Source organism: Rissa tridactyla, chromosome 11, assembly GCF_028500815.1.
Source record: "Rissa tridactyla isolate bRisTri1 chromosome 11, bRisTri1.patW.cur.20221130, whole genome shotgun sequence".
Classification (NCBI taxonomy): domain Eukaryota; kingdom Metazoa; phylum Chordata; class Aves; order Charadriiformes; family Laridae; genus Rissa; species Rissa tridactyla.
Genome location: NC_071476.1, coordinates 22,004,005 through 22,023,695, shown reverse-complemented (window position 1 = coordinate 22,023,695; position 19,691 = coordinate 22,004,005). Strand labels below are relative to the sequence as shown.

The 19,691-nt window shown below is 43.7% G+C and overlaps 1 protein-coding gene across 21 annotated transcripts in view; it reads right to left on the bottom strand.

Annotated features, from left to right (window-relative positions):
• Window positions 1-19,691, bottom strand: part of ANKHD1 (ankyrin repeat and KH domain containing 1) — a 122,617-nt gene that overhangs the window by 25,824 nt on the left and 77,102 nt on the right. For 18 of the 21 annotated variants that reach the window (XM_054217812.1, XM_054217815.1, XM_054217810.1 and 15 more), the window contains 8 exons: window positions 16,400-17,143; window positions 9,116-9,261; window positions 8,860-8,971; window positions 5,230-5,375; window positions 3,563-3,705; window positions 2,576-2,789; window positions 1,203-1,378; window positions 399-561 (listed from right to left, as the gene is read on the bottom strand). In XM_054217812.1, coding sequence (XP_054073787.1) covers window positions 399-561; window positions 1,203-1,378; window positions 2,576-2,789; window positions 3,563-3,705; window positions 5,230-5,375; window positions 8,860-8,971; window positions 9,116-9,261; window positions 16,400-17,143 — 1,844 coding nt within the window. Of the gene's footprint in view, window positions 1-398; window positions 562-1,202; window positions 1,379-1,887; window positions 2,088-2,575; window positions 2,790-3,562; window positions 3,706-5,229; window positions 5,376-8,859; window positions 8,972-9,115; window positions 9,262-15,811; window positions 15,844-16,399; window positions 17,144-19,691 lie in introns of those variants that run through there. The other 3 variants (XM_054217826.1, XM_054217827.1, XM_054217828.1) reach the window with 3 other exon arrangements.

The following is a 19,691-nucleotide window of genomic DNA, read 5'->3' as shown; positions in this document are numbered from 1 at the left end:
AAGAAAAGGCGATGACAAAAAAAGCCAACCACAAAGTGTCCCACTCAACAACAAATTAAGAGCGGAAGAAGAGAAGCACAAAGGAATCGGGGCAGCTTATTACAGACCGGCATTTTGTTCATCTCAAAAAGCAGGACTGACACAAGCAGTATCATCTGCAGAAATTTAGAGGGGATTACAGTAATCTCGAGACGGTGAGATCTCAAGCAGTGCAAGTTTCTGAACAGTGCATAACTGAAAATAATAAAGTTAACGTGGTTTATGCAACCAAGTTTTTCACCTCTCAAAAATGACATCTGTGTGAAGTACACAGATTATGATTAAAGCATGCATTTTATCAAAATGGTCATTTTGCTGTGTTATTAGCACTGAAACGTAAAATTAAGTTTGTCTCCTACCTTGCGAAATGCTGACATGAGAGGTGTAATTTTCCGATTATCTGCAGCATCCACATCTGCTCCCGCTTGCACAAGCAACTGAACCACGTCGTAGTGACCACCATTAGCTGCCAGCCACAGAGGTGTGTTTCCTTTCTTGTTACGAACATCAATATGCGCTCCTCTGGAAAAGCACAAGTGCAATCGAGTGAAGCAAGGGACGAGTAAAGGTGGAAGTCAGGAAGTGAGATCACAAAAGATCAGAGTTCAATTGAATATATAACTTTAATTACTGAAATCTAGTGGCTACACAGAGAAATTCTGTCCCTGAAATCTGATGTGTAAGTTGCAATGTAGTGACACAGGGATTATTTAAACCTCCCTTACAGAAAAAGCCCCTCACCTAGCGTAGCCTACTGCACCGCAGCTATGCGACGAGCAACCACCGGTCCTTTAAATTCTCATTACCCGCAGCACAAAGCAGCCCCATGAGATTTTAGCAGTGCACAGGGTTATGCCTGAAGAGCTCAAGAGCTACTTCCAGGCTTTGCCCCCCCGAGTGACAGTGGGGAAATGCTCATGTCCCAAGCCAGACACTTTTTGCTTACCTCTGGTCCCAGCTGCCTGCTTAGCTTAATTGACACTGGAGCAGCAGGATACTCCAGGATAACCCTGGGGAGCAGGGAACGGATATAACGTCCTACTTCCAAAGCGCCCCATTCCCCTTGCTCTCAGATGCACGATGCAATGTAAACAAGGGCACCCTTGCCACAGAGGACTACAGCTACAGAACAAACACGCCGCTAACGAGAAGAAATGCTTTACCGATTAATCAGGAGCTCACAGAACTTGTAGTGACCCTTATCTGCTGCAATTGTTAAAGCTGTATCTCTTGAGGAAGGCACAGGTGGAGCATTAACATCTGCTCCTTTATCAAGGAGAACCCTTCCAACCTCTGCATACCCTCCTGAAGCAGCTTCCATCAGAGGCGTGAGACCAGTCTGTGCAAAGAGAATGAGTTACTCGGTGTGAAATTTGTACAATATACTTCAGATGAGACATAAACGAGTTCTACGTAGGGAGATCAGATTTGTTATTTAGCTGCTTATATTTAGTTTAGGACCCTAACTTCAAGCAGTCTCTTTCTCAAAAAACCCCAAAAACCAACAAACCAAACAAAACAAAACCAAAACCCAAATACTCTTGGGCTTTGATTTATATAAACCCAGACAAACTGTTGACTAAGTACCACCAGATACCTGTCTCAACAGCAAAACCAAAGTTTACAACAGGATCTCTAAAACAGAGATTAGAACGGATCCAAATGAAGACACAAGTGTTTCCATGAAAATGCTCTTTATAGAAATGAAAAATGAAACTGTCTTTATAGCTTTTCTCTAGCCTCCCTTAGCGCTGAGACTGATCTGGCCCAACTTAGTTGCCAGGCTAAACTGTTAAATAAACTTATACCAGCTGCTAACATGCCCGACTGACCATTTGAGAGCTGGCTTTTATCCATATCCCCTTTTCTCCAGCCACAGTCATTCCAGAAGCAGGCGGGGTAGACAGACACAGCAATTATTTCAGCAGCCTTAGGAGTTACCAAAAATTCCTTTGTGCTGGGGAAATCAGTCTGGCTGTCTACACAAGCTTTAAGCTTGCTTTATGGCAGGAGACACAAAGCTGTCCCAGAGTACCAAAGGATGGGACCTGTGGAGCATTTCAGAGGCACAGAAAGTCATAGTACTGAAGCCATGGGTTTTACAGCAACGTAAAAGCTTTACAAAGTTTGATTGTACTACTACTGTTGCAGACAAGAAATCTGTTCTGAGAATCACTGTAAACGCTATTCTCTGCCTGCCTAGACTTAATTCATACGTAAGAACACGTATATCTGTTCTGTTAGTGAGTATCACGTCAAGCTTAAACCTGAAAAGTTTCTCAGTACGGCAGAACAAGAGTCAATCCGAGTCTCATTAGTAACTCAGAAGGACCAGTCAGGACCTAATGCAAAAAATTTATTATCATTGATGTTTTGTTTTTTTATTTTAATAAAAACCAAACTTATTTCAGAACATTTATTAAGTGCTCTGAACCCAGAGAGTCTCCAAGTAACAGGAAAATCTGAAGACACTCGATGACTCAGAGAAACCACCCGTTAGAAGTAACTCCCAAGGAAAGGCGATTCACACCCTTACCTTTGCCCTGTGCTCGACATTGGCCTTCCTGTCCAAAAGCAGACTGACCACCTCCGCTCGGCCCTGGAAACAGGCCAGGGTGAGGGCCGTATTCCGGTTGGTCTCAATTTGGGCATTAATATCAGAACCCATGTCAAGCAACAGTTTCACAGCAGGTACATGGCCATTCATAGCAGCCAGCATCAGAGGAGAAATACCCAGCTTACTGCCGGTCCTAAAGGGAAAGAAATAAACTGCAGTTCCCAGAACCAGAGGAATGCTCTGGGAAATTTAAGCGTATCTAAGAGGAACAAAATGTTTTGTTGTAAGCCGGGAAGGGACATATAACACATACAAATATAGACACTGACCTAAAATACTAGCATTTTTTAATCGATTAGGAGAAACCGTCAGAGTAACTACATGCAATAGACAATTGCAATTTATAAACAAGGAAAATACATTTCAGCTCTTAGATATTCAGATGGCTGAAGAAGTATGAAGGCTAAAAATCACGGCTGCATCTGATTCATTCAGAAAAAACACGCTTCTAGCACAGCTGCAGTTTTAACTTTCTCTAGTGATAAAAGACGAGGCTTAAGAGACACAGCTGTGTAAATTTGTTCCTTGTACCGAAAAAGACACCTTTACCTCGTGCCATCTTTAAACAACCGCGTAAAGCTGCCCTGAGTGCTCTGGCTGGTTTCTTTACCCGGTGCTACTGGAAATAGTTTGACTTCTAGATCCCAGAATGGTGGAAGAGAGAAAGGGAGGGAACAGGTTTGCAAAACATAACAATCCCTTAAAATTTAGGTATAAGGGAGACGAAGTTTGTAATAGTTAAACGCAATTTAAAAGCACTAAGACAACATGAGCACAAAACATGATATCCGTGTGGGAAGGCTGCAAGGAGGTCTGAAAGCACCAGAGATTCCAACCTATGCCTCAGCACATAGAACGGAGTATCCCTGCTACGCTGCAGTTAATCCGGTCTATGTAGTACGTTACCTTGAATTAATTTCTGCCCCAGCATTGAGAAGAATCTTGATGATATTAACATAGCCACCAGATGCAGCGAGGCTTAATGGCGTATAATCAGACACATTCCTATGTTCCTTATTTGCTCCCCGGGCCAACAGCAAATCGACAACCTGGAAAGACAGTGTGCACATCAGAAGACATACTGTGGCCTTTGCTATTATCCAGGAAGCAAAAGAATGTTATCGCATGCTCAATCCTTCCAGTACGTTATCAGTTTCCATTGTCAACAGGTAAGATCCTACGGGAAAACCTCTATCGCCTTTTGCTTTACTTTTACATATGCGCTGTACAGACTTCGCAAGTGATGAACACATCAGCTAACACGCACGGGCTGCAGCAGCGCAGCACTTGTCTTCCAGAGAGATTATTTTACCTAAACAAAAATGCAAGGCTTTAAAGTGAAGCTCTTTTTGTGAATCTTAAATTTGCAAACAAGGGATCTATCCCACACCCATAACGTCTCACACTGTTCGAGAGTCTCTTTCAGAAACTCCCACAACCTTAATTCAAATGACACTTGAGCCAAGTTTGACCATCTGTATTATATAGTCTTTCCAACAAAACAAACAGTAAAAAAAAAAAAAAAAAAATCAGACCAACTGATGTTAATGGAAGAAGCATGACAAAGTACTACTCTCCTTTATCAGCAGCTGCTTAAGAGAAATAAAAGGGGGGAAAATTAAAACATTTCTGGTGACGTACTACAGTGGGCCTCATTTTACTACTAACATAGGCTAGGTGATTTTCAAATAAGCCAGAAAAAAGGCTGCCTCAAGTTGCTAAGCCAGAAACATAAGAGGTAGATTCTGGCATAAGGACAAAAAGTGAAGAGGAGGAACAAAAGACTTAAGTAGTTCAGTAAGTAACACCATCACAGGCCACACTGATCTCTCCTTTTATTTGTGAGCAGCACTTTTACTGTTAAAGATCTGCAATTCAAATGTCAAAGTGGAAATTTTCCAATTCTGGCCAACTGTTTTAATCCTTATAAGTTCCAAAACTTACCACTCCCGTATCTGGCACAGAGCCCTTTGCCATCTCCATGCCATCTTCTAAGCTAGTAGGCCCCTGACTAAAGTAGGAAGGATTTATCAAATTTTATTTGGGGGTGAGAGAAAGCTGAGTGAAAACTGAAACATCCTGGAAAGACTAGAACAGAACTAGAGGACTAGCAGGTGCCCTGCATCGCATCTGCACTTACCAGCCCTGCACATTACCACTAAAACCGTGTACTGACAACACAGGATTCCAGTTTCTTTCTTTTTGCGCCTGCACCAGCTGTTCTAGTTTTGAGAGTGGGGAAGACGCATAAGAGAAGTGTTCAGTGAATAAAATTATCCATTAAACATCCCTACCTCCCTCACAAAAGTACTCATCTTGCAAGGACACATCAACAGAAGAATAGCCACAAGTTATAACAACCATTAGCTAACAGAACTGGGATAATCAATGGAGAAAATAATAAATTCCATTCCCTCTTTGAAAAGGAAAAAGACATAAATTACCTACACTTACACAGGTTAAAAGCTTTCCACGAAAAGGATGATTTATTATACCATCAACAAGAAAAAACACCGTCAAAAAACTATCTACAAAAACCAATTCAAACCCATTGAGGACAAATATGTCTGTACCTCTTGACGCCCACCGGAGCACGCCAACGACAGCGGAGTATCCTTTGTGCGCTCAGACTGTGCTTCTATATCCCCACCTTTGTCTAGTAGAATTTCCACTACGCCAACATGTCCGGCAGTTGCAGCCAGAATCAAAGGCGTAAAACCTAGTAACAAGAGATGATGTTAGAAGCAACCTCGAGAACCTCAAAAGTATTATTAAGGAGTAGAAATTCACAAAAGAGTTAATTCACAATGACTTCTACTGATCAGGCATGACTTCCTCAGACTGGGGGCTTCTTGGTATAGGCCACAATCTCAGACCCTTTCCTAGCCCCCTTCTGACCCTGACACATCTAGGCTCTGATTCCAGCCAAATATAATTAAAGGCTCTTTCTCGAAATCTAAACAGTACTTGCACTGGTCAGTTTGTATTCAGTTCCAAGCAACCCGTCTCTTCAGAGAAGTCATGGCTTTCCACATAATTCCTATTCCATAAAGCTCCAACTAGTGAACACATCTGCACTGCGCATGCTGTTCATGACCACTGGTCACGGTGAGTTCCAAGGAGAAAGGCACAGCGGTTTTGTCCTCTCAGCTCTAAAAGATTTGATTTTTGGTTTGATTTTTGCTATTGGGAACAATATGATGCAGAACCTGACAACTCCTCCCCATTGGCTTTGTCAGCCAAGATTTGGTATGTACCCCCATTAGATGCTCTATCTAGTATCTAGGGTTTTTTATCACGGGATGATTAACATGACACCAGGTCTGCTGGAGACAGATGGAGCACATGTGTCTCAAAGGGGGAAAAGGATCTTTGCCCAGGAGTTGGCAGGGCTCATCAAATGGACTTTAAACTAGATTTGAAGATGGAAGGGGATGAAACCAGCAGCAGAGACACGAAGGTCATTCATGGGTTGGAAACTACGGCTGCGCCTGGGAATGGTCGGGTAGAAGTTAAGGTCTCTTCCAGCAAAAAGGTGGCAGGACCAGTAGTCCAGCTGAAGTGCTTTTACACTAATGCATGCAGCATGGGCAACAAACAGGAGGAGCTGGAAGCCACTGTGCAGCAGGACAGCTATGATATAGTCACCATCACAGAAACATGGTGGGATGACTCGCACAACTGGAGCACTGCATTAGATGGCTACAAACTCTTCAGAAGGGACACGCGAGGAAGGAGAGGAGGTGGGGTGGCGCTATGTTAGGGAGTGTTATGATTGTCAAGAGCTCAATGGTGGTGACAATAGGGTTGAGTGTTTATGGGTAAGAATCGGGGGAGGGCCAACAAGGCTGATACCATGGTGGGAGTCTGTTACAGACCACGCAACCAGGATGTAGAGGTAGATGAAGTATTCTACAAGCAGCTGGGAGAAATCTCAAGATCACTGGCCCTTGTCCTGGTGGGAGACTTCAACCTACCCGATAGGGGCCGGGAGCACAATACGGCTGAGAGGGAACAGCCTATGAAGTTCCTGGAATGTGTTGGGGAGAACTTCCTGACACAGCTGGCAAGGGAGCCGACTAGGGAAGGAGCCCTGCTGGACCTGCTGTTTGTAAATAGAGAAGGACTTGTGGGGGCTATGTCAATTGGAGGCCGTTTGGGGCACAGTGACCATGAAATGATAAGAGTTTTCAATTCTCAGAGAAGGTAGGAGGGGGGTCAGCAGAACTGTCACCATGGACTTCTGGAGGGCAGACTTTGGTCTTTTCAAGAGCCTGCTTGACAGAGACCCTTGGGAGGCAGTCCTGAAGGGCAAAGGTGTCCAGGAAGGCTGGATGTTTTTCAAATCTTAAAGGCACAGGAGCAGGCTGTCCCCGTACGCCAAAAAACAAGCCATCGGGGGAAAAGACCGGCCTGCCTGAACAGAGAGATATGGGTACAACTCAGGGAAAAAAAAAAAGGAGAGTTTATGGCCTTTGGAAGAAGGGGCAGGCCACTCAGGAAGGCTACAAAGATGTTAAGGGTTGTAAGGCTATGTAGGGAGAAAATCAGAAGGGCCAAAGCCCAACCAGAACTTAACCTGGCTTTGTATGTTAAGAAGAATAAAAAGAGTTTCTATAAATATATTAGTAACAAAAGGAGGACTCGTGAGAATCTCCATCCTTTATCACATGAAGGCGGTAACATGGTGACAAAGGATGAGGAGAAGGCTGAGGTACTTAATGCCTTCTTTGCCTCAGTCTTTAGTAGTAAAGTCGGTTGTTCCCTGAGTACCCAGCCACCTGAGCGAGTAGACAGGGGCAGGGAGCAGGATGAAGCCCCCGTAATCCAAAGGGAGATGGTGAGGGACCTGCTCCAACACCTGGACGTACACAAGTCTATGGGGCCAGATGGGATCCACCCGAGGGTACTGAGGGAGCTGGTGGAAGTGCTCACCGAGCCACTTTTCATCATTTACCAGCAGTCCTGGCTAACTGGGAAGGTCCCAGTTGACTGGAGGCTAGCAAATGTGACGCCTATCCACAAGAAAGGCCAGAAGGATGATCTGGGGAACTCCAGACCTGTCAGTCTGACCTCAGTGCCTGGGAAGGTCATGGAACAGATCATCCTAAGTGCCATTATGGGGCACATGAAGGACAACCACATGATCAGGCCCAGTCAGCATGGGTTCATGAAAGGCAGGTCCTGCTTGACAAACCTCATCTCCTTCTATGACAAAGCGACCCGCTTGGCGGATGAGCGAAAGGCTGTGTGTGTTGTTTACCTGGACTTTAGTAAGGCCTTTGATATGGTTTCCCACTGCATCCTCCTAGAGAAACTCTGGAAAAACCGGCCTGTGTCAGGAATAGCGTGGCCAGCAGGACTGGGGCAGTGACCGTCCCCCTGTACTGGGCACTGGTGAGGCCCCATCTCAAATACTGTGTCCAGTTTTGGGCCCCTCACCACAGGAAAGACACTGAGATGCTGGAGCGTGTCCAGAGAAGGGCAACGGAGCTGGTGAGGGGTCTGGAGCACAAGTCCTGTGGGGAGCGGCTGAGGGAGCTGGAGGTGTTCAGCCTGGAGAGAAGGAGGCTGAGGGGAGACCTTCTCGCTCTCTACAGCTCCCTGAAAGGAGGGGGTGGCCAGGCGGGGTCAGTCTCTTCTCCCAAAGAACAGGCGATGGGACAAGAGGAAACAGCTTCAAGTTGCACCAGGGGAGGTTTAAGATGGATATTAGGAAAAATTTCTTCACATTAAGCATTGGAACAGGCTGCCCAGGGCAGTGGTGGAGGCACCACCCCTGGAGGGATTTAAAAGTTGGGCAGACGTGGTCCTTAGAGATATGGTTTAGTGATGGTTTTTTGTCAGAGTTGGGTTGATGGTTGGACTCAATGACCTGAAAGGTCCCTTCCAACCTGGGCAATTCCGTGATTCGAAGCTTATGATCTTTTGCAGAGGGTGAATCATAAGGACAAAAGTGCTTCACATTTTGCAAATCTGCCCAATAAACCACTCAGATGCACTTCCTTTCAAAAATACAGATAGAAAGGCATGCAATAACACTGGCTTTTTACAGACAGTATTTCTACATGAAGTACATAAATGCAATTCTACATTTTTGCAAGCTTTGGTAACTTTCTGAAACAAACATCCCAAATCCCAATTTGAAATTCACTGTTTCAAGTTGTAGTAAAACAGTTTGACCAAGAACTGTTTTAGCTTACCCTTCTTGTCTCTGTGTTCAATATTGGCACCACGTGCTATCAGTACAGATACTAGTTCTTCATGACCTCCTGCACACGCGAGGGTCAGAGCAGTGTCATGATTACTTTCAGTCTTCGTGGTTGGGAAGAAAAAAAAAAAAGCAGATATTCCGAAATTAAAAAATACTTCAAGATAACTTCAACATTCTTAAGTCAGCACTAGATTAAACTTTTTTCCTTTCAGCAAATCCACGCAAAACCAACTGCGATTACTCACATGTGCATCGATGTCAACTGAAGGATACATAGGGAGCACCGACTGCGAGGGCACGTTGCTCGACGCCTGGGAGCAAGGCTCGGGCGTAGGGGATTCCGTAGTGTGCGAGGAGCTGGTGGCGCCACTGGGCACTCTGCTATTCACAGCTGAAAAGTAACACCGTGTTATTAATCCGCTCCTAGGAACGCCCCATTTTATATGAAAAATATTTAGTCCTGTAAAACTGCAATGTCTGATATCAAAACAGTAATGGGGGGGAAACACATTAAGTGTTCCTAAAAACAAACGTGTTAGTGTCTTGCGCAGAGAAGCTTCCCGGCAGCTAAGCAGTGTAAGTATCATCTCCAAACTGTGTAAAGTTAGAAAATAACTTTATCAATTAGTCTGTATGTATAGCGAGTATGAATTATGAAGGTTATTAGTCACCTTTTTCAAATTGTAACCTTCACTGTTAGAGTTCAATCATATGCTCAGTCTAAGCAGGCAAATGATTTATCACTAAAACACAAACCTAATGGTCAGAAATACAGTCTCATTCCGCAATTCAGATGTTTTTCACGTAAAGGTTAGTGCACATCTAGTCTCCAGAGAAGGTTTTCAAAGCAAGATGACTGACGGCAATTTACACCGTTCATCACGTCTCAGAGTTAAAACAACACGGGAATGGTGACGAGAAGATGACGGGGGGGGAGGGGGGTGCAGTCAGAAATATATATAAAAAATAAGAAATATGAAAACTGTGTGCTCCCTAAAATTTATTCTGATTGATCCACAGCCTGTAAAAGATTTCATCCTGAAGATCTAGTGCAGCTCAGGGACACAAGGAATGCAACTTTATCTTCTTTTAAAAAAAAAAAAAAAAAAGAAAGAAAAATTTATAATTGAGCATCAGATTTTATTCAACTAGTTTTAAATGAAGCTTTACCTGAACAAGCAGAGAAATATCCTCTGCCTGCGTTTGTAACCAAAGGAGAGTCCGAGGGGAGCCCACACAAATCCAAGGCTCAGGTGGGATTACGTGGCTGGAAGGTCTAACAAACCGATGCACAAGATCCGAGCGCGCTGTAACTCCAGTAAGTCATGCTAAGGTAGCAGCTGGATTTGACAAATATTGTCACTGCCGGATTGCCAAATTTCTGCACTGTGCAGCCTCATTAGATGGAATATCCGGTTAGCTTGAATCATTCTAAAACACATGGTATTTTGTAGTATTCCCGGAACAAGCAGCTGATGGAAAACACTAACAACTGCAGGTAAGAAATACGCAGCAGCATCTTGCCTTTGTCCAAGTATTTCAAGCGGTAAGGGAAGACGAAGGATGAACTCAAACCTGCGTACGACTTAAAGAGAAATTTTTGCGAACCTTTCCCAGCTCGACCTTCCTGATTCCATCGACAAGTTACATACCAGCAATTACTCACAGGAAAATGGTGCAGAGGGAAAAGTCTTAGAAAAATCCTCAACGTGTCCACTAACGCCACTAATTCAGCCTACAGGACTGCATACGTGTGACAAAGGAAACACAGACTGGAGTGAGTTTAGATGGGTCGCTCAGTCGGGTTCTGGAAACATAGGGGAGTTCACCGAAGTTTTGGGAAGTGACAGTTTTCAATTGTATTTTTTTTTTTTTTTTTTTTTTTTTTTTTTTTTTTTAAGTAAAGCATCCTCCTTGGCGCATAGGCAAAAACCAGCTGCCACGCTTAAGCAACAACATATTATATCTGAATTCAGATAAAATCGCTTCATGTTACAACCTTCACAAGCAAACCGGGTCTGTATGAAAAGCTTTAAATATAAAAGCCCCCACACTTCATCTGCTTACTATGGATTACCACTTGTAGAAGCAGATTAGCATTAATTAACGCAATACATTTGTTTTCTTGCTCAGTACACTGAAGTGCAAGGTACTAACTGCATTTCCTAAGATTATTCTTTCCAACACACAAGACACCAAAATCGCCCCCTTCAGGGCTTATATTAAATCAAACTGGTTCCTCATGAAAGACACTGGCTCAACGCTTTCAACTCTTGCAACCATAGATATATCTAAAAGCACGTACTTGTGCTGTGCTTACAAAGCAGGGGTGGCAGCGGGACTCCGCTTCAGCCAGCTGGAGGGTCCTTAATGCAATATATCCAGTGGTACTGTTACAGGTTCCACAAGTTCTCTACGTTTCACAACCATGACTGAAAACGTCCAGGCGTTTCTGGTATACTTTAGAGTTTCATCACGTGCTTGAAACATGTAAGTCTGCACTAAGCACTTCATGCGCACGGTAACAGTGATGTCAAACACGAGAAGGAACACCAAAGGCAGCAAAAATGCAGATAAACCCTGTACTGATACTCCAGATTCTTGTTTAAAATAAAAATCTAACAACAAATAGTCCTACAACATCCACTGATTAATCATTCCCTCAATAACTACAGAGTTTACAGAATTGTGGGATTTTAATTGTAATTTTCTATTTCCCTGGCGTGGCTGGCAAGCTGGCCCAATGGAGCATCAACATAATTTGTGCTCCGTGGAGCAAAGCATGTTTGAGAACTTCTACCTCCAGCTTCACGGGGCTTCTGTGGCTCAGCTGAAGTTACACAACAACGTACAGGTTTTTAACTCAAAGATGACCTTTAACTCAAAGATGAAATCGGAGTTAACTCATATTTCCCCAAGTCCATCTCTGTATTTCCGACCTCAATCACGGGAGCTGGGACAGTTACTGCTCCTGCGAACCCCACCCAGGGGGATGTGCATCAGTTGTGTCCAACTGACAGGACACAACAGGAGAACCACCTCTGCTTCTGCCTCCCGCTACCAGGAGGAGCCCAGCTTGCCCCTGGGGACGGCTTCCTCGCCTGACACCAGCCCCAGCGAAGTCGAGGACTTCTTGCTGATCACCACGAGTCTTTAGCAGCTCATCCTCAGTACCAGAGGCTAGTGCGCAGTCTCCCCAGGGAGCCATACCGCCATACCCACTCCAGACTTTCATCTCAACAATTGGCACTAATGCAGGAAGGAGGGGCCAGTGAGTGGCCAGCCGGAGGGCTTAACACCAGCTGGGGGGGACGATCACCTGCAGCATCTCTGTGCCACGCCGCAGGATTTTAACGGACTAGAAAAAAAAAATGTGCAGCTTCCACCCTCTGAGAAGACGAGGGGGAACCTTTCCAACGTGCAGATTGCTTCCTACTGAACAGGCATTTTGTCTTTTCACTGGGAAAGGTACTGAGAAACGCGCTGATAGCCAGGCACTGATTAAAAAAATACAAATACAAATAAATTTTCACAATGTGTAGCTCAGATCTTTATAAAATACCGATTTTGTGACATAGGTGTTGGATGTTTCCATAGGCTTCAATACTCAAAAGGCCTGTATTTAAAAAAAAAAAAAAAAAAATTATTCTACCCATGACAAGACCGAGGTTCCCCACATTTTAAGAAGGGCTTGCAGCTTTCCAAAGGGACTTCCTTTGACTTGGTGTGAAGTCGGAGACAGGTCTACAAAGACATCGATGACTATTTTCCAAAGTTATGAAAAACTATCACAAGAAACACAAGTAAAACAAAAGGAAGCAAGAACTCGGTATTTTATGTGCGTAGGACTCTGGAGGCATTGGCAGAACCTCGAGCAAGCAGCTCTGGATGAGATTGCAGCTCCAGTCTGAACCTGCACCTACCTAACCGCTGTCACGCCATGAGCACAGACATTCATCGATACCGGACTTGGGTTTCAGTTCCCCTTTCCTCAAAGGAACTGGGATTTTCAAGACAAAGAAAACAATCCTTCTTCACGACTTTCAGCCTGTCCGTGCAGCTCCTCAGTAACGTGCTCCTGCACAGAGGCTTTTGCACGTTGGTAACCGCGTCTCCTTTTACGAGTCACCATTTCTTACTCCAGATTATCTGGTAACCGGTTCTACTCCAAACAGCAATCCTAAATACAGTAACTCAGACGTCACCTTCCAAATCATGACCTTAAAATACCACAATTCTCTAACCAACCACAACCAGATTCCAGAACCGAATAACTGTTAATAAAGTTTCTCAAAACACCTGGAATTTCAGTATACAAATGGGAGCTCGCAGGAGGAGGGTTAGACAGAAGCATACAGAGATATCCCCTCCTGACTGAAAATATCACCGAGTAGAACAAACAGGAATAAAAATATTCCAACTGGAAACAAAACCTAGCAACAAAGAAAAGAAAGTTCCTCATCTTGAATACCCTAAAACAGCAAAAAAGCCTCAATTCAGATACATCAAACTAAGAAATCTACTACGGTGAATGCATAATATGAACTGAAATGAAACTCCAACTGTGCAGGACAAGAGGCTTCAAGAAACCAAATGTGTACCGAGGAATGAAAATTAGATCCAAAACGTCCTCTTCTATTGGAAGACATGATCTAAAATAATTCATTGCTTTCCCACTCTAAACTGCACAACTTCTATATCTCTTCTGTAAACCCAATGAAAATTTTTACTGTAATACGTCACACCTTCAAAGATAGGACTAATTGCAAGACTTTTGCTTCGGCATATCTAACTAAACTCTATTACAACGAAAATGTTTTGGAACGGAAAGGGATGCTTCGTTTTTAGGTTTTATCTGACTTTCCAAAGGTTACTCGGTTACTTCTGCGTAGTGTTACGAAAGAGGGGACTCGGGTACACGTCTATCAGTGCCTGCCTGCCAGCGAGACTTCCAGCACCGTGCGCCTGGCTATCGACCACCTCAGCACCTAGCAGCTGACAAATTACGCCAGCAGACCGGCAAGAGAAGGACTCCATTTATGGATGTTGTTCACAATTAAGTCAGTCAGCAAAATGAAGATTTGAGGCTTCGTAGAAACGCGAGTTCTCCCTTACAACTAGTCTCCACTGAGGCTTTGGAAAATCTGCCTCTTACACGGCCACCGGTGAGAGTGACAGTAGCGGGTATTTCGGTGCAGACGGCAAAAGGCCGATTTAACATCTCTCTTCTTCTGAAGCAGACCCGCTACAAACTGGAACGCTCAGCAGGAATAAAAACGTTCATAGCTCTTCTAAACCAAGAGTCGCTCCCCATCACCACCGCTCCGCCAGTGGTGCCGTCATCCAGGGGGACACCGCAGCGGCACACCCGGGGGCGAGACGGCCCCGCCAGGAGACAGACCTCCCGCCCACCGGGCACGGGCCCCTGACACCTCTACCTGCCATCTGCACAGGCATGTAAAAATCAGTTCTCACGATAGTTTCTACTGCCCAAAATTTCTTTACAAAAATGAAGGACTGATGGGCAAACTGCGGAAAATGTCAAGTGTTTTTTAAGTACGGATCAAAGAGCTTGGGAGTATGAGTAGGTAGATTTAGTTTGGTTTTAAATGTACATAAATTTGAGATATAGTAGGATTATAATTTAAACAGGGGTCACTCTTTTACACAGCCTGGATTTAAAAGTGAGCAAAATATCTAATACTCTTCCAACCATTTCTTGGGGTGGAGGGAAGTAAAACAAACATGAATTTTGGCAGAAAATATATTTCAATAAAGCAACACGAATACATTTCTGCAGAAGCCTCTGAACTGGACAGCTAAAGTTTCCTTGAGTTGCGTTTCTGTAAGTATTTGTAGAAGAGCATGCTTTTGTATCCATTTTTGAAATGAGTAAATCTCCTTTCTTAGCAAAAAATGTCTTTAATTACTTCGCAAAAACAGTAAACGGTTTCGGAAAATGAACCAATGTCTATTCAAGGAGGTTTTTCTATTTATTTTTAAGATCAAGTTTTTCTGGTTGGTTGCAGTCTTTTCCAAACGGCACAGCTCTCGCACTCAGCTGACTGCAGCAGTTTTTCCTTTTGGGTGCAGTGAATATTTCAGATGTAATACGCAGTTGCTAACCATGGAAGGGTATATACCTTGTGCGAGATAACGTTCGACCGTCAGCAACAGGAACTACTCCAAAGATTAAGCCCTTCTTGATTACATTTTGCATTAACCATTCAAATTTTCCTCCTCACACACTGCAGTACTAAGGTCTTGAGTTAACAAAAATCAAGAATAATCCAATTGCTTTTTTGTTTTGATGTTGGCTGAACGCTCTGAACAGCGCCGTAGAGCTGGGGAGGGAGGCACGCCGTGCCAGAAAAGGGGAACTAAGACTGATTCTTTCTAACGCAAGAGGATTTCTTTGAGTTACACTGCACAGCTGAAGGGAGCGGGTGCAGCGTACCACACCATCCCACCATCTGTGCTTTCCACGGGAGCTTGCAGAAGTTGCAGGTAGTCTCGACTTGCATGAGCTTGATGCAATTATCATTCTAAAAGGTCACAGGAATGGCTGGCAAGAGATCTTACTGCACATTTCTACATCCCTGAAACGAACTTAAGAGGACAGGGCAGCGACTGCAGAGATGCACGGGGGGCAGACAGGAAAATAAGGGCTGAGGGACAGACACAAGGTTCAAAGAAAAGTTGAACAACACCAAAGTAAAAACAGCTACGGACCAAACAACACTGGCTATATCCTACATACCTCCAGCAGCAAACATCAATCCTAGTCAAATCCACGAAATGAAGTCAACCGAAACGATACCTCTGTTTCCACAAGGGGACTCACACAACCCAGCATGTGGGAACTTCCATTTCTCTTCACACCGTTACCAACAAAGTGAAGGATGTCTGGATTTTTGCTTTTCATCCAGATAACAGGACTCATTTTTGCCATATATCTAAGAAGTAGACATTCCTGTACAACAACCAGGGTTTAGAGGGTATTCTGAAAACACAAGCCGTTACAGAACAAGTGGTTGCGTGCAGATTTCCAGGTTGTGTTTAAACCACGGGAACACCTCGAGCAGCAAGGAGAGGGACACGTTTGTCCATACAAGTGACAATAATTTGGCTTTTTCTAGAGATGGCTACTACACTGAAGAAAGTCGCTGAGGTAAAAGCCCGTATAGAAAATTCTAGAGAAGATAAAAAACTGTCACGCTTTCAGGTTTCCCAATGGGCACTACTAATCGCTCATGATAAGGCTTTTTAAAGCAGCACAGAAAAAGATGAGGCCAAAGGGGCTAAACCAGGTCTCCAGTAGAGGAAGTTTTGCACTTTGGAAAAAAGATATTTAAGAGTCTCATGTTAGAATTGGAAGTCACTGTTAGGATTAATAGCACTGATCAGGAACTTTATTCTTAAGCAAGTATTCCCAAACTGGAAAACCCCAAGATGTTTTTGGAGGGAAGGAGAGAGAGGGAAACTGAGCACACAAATTAATGCAAAAATAGGTATATTTCTTAACCCACCTGCTATTAGGTCATCAAGAGTGTCGGTAAGCGTCTGTGCTGGAGTGGCAACCATTAATCCGTCTGGTTCTTGAACTAAGAGCCCCTGCCCAGCAATTTGCTGCTGCTGTCCTACATTCTGCTGATTCCCTAATGCTTTCTGAAGTTCAAGAGACTCTGTCCCATTATAACCTAAATTACCAGAAAAATTACATTGCGATGCTGGCAAAGGCTGGATAGGGACAAACTCTATTTGTTCAGCAGGTGGTGGAGACTGTTGTTGCTCGTCCTCTTTAGACAAGATTGTGTCAGCCTGAGGTAACTCTGAAAAGTTATCCTCTGGCAGACCCTTATCAGCTTCCACGTCTGGGAAGACCCCTGTAAGTGGGCACTGCTGCTGCAGGGGAAGTGCTGTGTCTGTCTGACCTTTGGTCTCCAAATATTCTTTGGTAAACTGCTGTTGGGTTTTCATCTGCAACTGCCTTTCCACCTTCTGCAGCTCCTTCAATATTTTCTTCTTCTTCTGCACTTGTTCTTCTCTGTTCTTTTTAAGTTCTTCAATCTTATCTTTATTTAAAGGTTCACCTTGAATTAATTCCAATGATTTAAGTTGTGCTTTTTCAATAGCACTAATTCTCTGTCCAAGTTCATTCAGCTTGCCTTCAGTCTCTTCTACTATGCATTCCAAAGGCTGGTATGGGTGAAAAGGTGGCAGTAGGTCCTTATCTGCTACCTGCAGGGAACTTGACTTCTGCTTGGATGCACCTAAGCACATGAAAAATGTTTGAAAAAATGCCATGCTGAAGATATCCCAAACCTCCCCTCTCACCCACCAAAAAAAGAAAAGAAAAAAGAGAAAAAAGAAGGAGGGAGAGAGGAGAAAAGAAGGAGGGAGAGAGGAGAAAAGAAGGAGGGAGAGAGGAGAAAAGAAGGAGGGAGAGAGGAGAAAAGAAGGAGGGAGAGAGGAGAAAAGAAGGAGGGAGAGAGGAGAAAAGAAGGAGGGAGAGAGGAGAAAAGAAGGAGGGAGAGAGGAGAAAAGAAGGAGGGAGAGAGGAGAAAAGAAGGAGGGAGAGAGGAGAAAAGAAGGAGGGAGAGAGGAGAAAAGAAGGAGGGAGAGAGGAGAAAAGAAGGAGGGAGAGAGGAGAAGAAAAGGAGAGAGAAGAAAAGAAGGAGGGAGAGAGGAGAAGAAAAGGAGAGAGAAGAAAAGAAGGAGAGATCTTTACAACTAACACTGCACATCTGGCAAATCACAGAAAGGCAAACCCTACACTCCATGTTAAGACAAGAAAGAACAAAGCATATAGCTTGAATTTTCAATATTGATCCTAATATCCCTTTGAACACGGCTATTTTAATCTTAAGGAATAAGGAACCTTTATGGTTTCTGACATACATGACAAGGCATCGGGGAAGTGAAATCAGCAAGAGCAGCAATGCAGTTTAAATAATTTACTGAGGTCCCAAAGTTGTTCTGCTGTGCAGAACCATTAAACTAAGACTATTTTCCAGAGGCTAGCTTCCAACAGCAAGGTTACAAGCAAAAGCAGTCTGTACTGGAGAGAAGACTAACTCCACAGCGAGATCAGTATTTTGAACTTGGGTTTCTCCAAACACTACAGCGTTCCACCTTTCCGTTACAAACGGAATCCTGCCAGTGCAGACAACGTATACAAATACGTTTTGAAGCTTCAGCACCTTTTCGCAAGTTCTAAGCCACAATTAACAGCTCGCTAGCCTCCCTCTCTCCAGTAACAAATTAACAATTCCCCTCACTATTAAGACCCAGAAAATAATCTTCAACGCGTATCTAGCAAGGAACGCCACGCCAGGGCAGCGCTTCCCTGAGCGCTCAATGCCTTCAAGCGACCCAAGGCTGCTTTCCCGAAAGCCATGTCTGTGACACCTCCAGTAACAGACCTTGCTAACAGGAATTTATGAAGTGCTGAAATTTGAATTATGACTTCAGCATAAGAAGCTTTAATTAAAAACGTGGAAGGTTTTAGTCTGATCAGGTAGTTTTCTGCACTAACACTCATTTGCTACATCCAAACAGCGATGGATGCAGCTTTAAAAAATAACAGCAACAACAAAAAAGAAAACTTGAATATTTACAAAGCAGACTCATACAATTAGTCATTAAATGAGGAATTAAAATTAGGTACAGTTTGAGCCACGGCTTAAAGTCACCACACGGTTAAGTGAAAATCTGGGTGCAAGAACCAGGTCCCAGATCGGTCACTAACTCTGGAAGGATTACGTTCCCTAAAACACCTATTTATTTCTCTCTGGGCCTTCCTTCACCAAAACACTAATTCACAAGTGCCTTCATTTTGCATTGCTGTCAAAACAAGAGTCACACGCACCTTGCTTTGAAACGAATGGGTTTTTTTTTTTAGGAACTAACTGAAAAAAAGCAAACAAATGCAAGAATTTTCTCTTATAAAGGGAAAGAACAAGTATTAAAATAGAACTGAACCGACTCTGCTGAATGCCTTCACCAGACTTTCTGGAGCGAAAGCAAACCATACCTAAATTTAAGAGAAACAACAAAAATTCCAATAACCCCAGGAAAAACCCCAGCATCCCACAAACACCGTAGGCACCTTTGGGTAAGCTCTTTCTCCAGCTCAGTGTTTTACAGGGCTGCCCTGCAGAGCTCGGTACCCCCAGCTGAATACCTGTTCCAACCACTACTATTATTTTGTCTCTGGACCGTAAGCGAGTCCCAAGGCAACTTCTCCGAGACAATAAAGAATTTGACTAAAGTTCAGCAATAACTTTGTGCTGGATGATGGATATTTTAGCTCAAGGCTGCTGCACGCTGCTGGCTACCCGGCTTTGTAGAGTACTTGGGGTTTATATGGTTATCCTTTCATTTAAAGAGTGTGACTTACAATCTAAGTTTTGCAGACCACTCTTGAAAAATATTTGCATTCACCAAAAATGCTTGTCTACGTCTTTGTTAGAAACTAAGAAAAGTCAACTGGTGTCTTTTGAAACTAAGCCTTGCCGAAGTAGCAGAAACATTATAGTAACCTGAGCACGAACTGACGCTGCCTTTAAGACGTGACTAAGATAGGAACCCTTCGCACTGCTCTGTTTCAATGTCATTCCTAAGGTTACCGCATCCATCATTTCCACCCTAACACAAAGCGTTTCCATAACCTGGCAGCTCTGGACAGCTTCCATCAATCTGTAGGGAAGAAAAGCTGCAGTCAAAAGAGCCCTCAAATGATAAAGTACTGGTATCGTCCCTCTCAGTTTAAGTCCCACCCGGGGACAAAACAAGCCTGTCACAGGAAAGCTTTTCTAC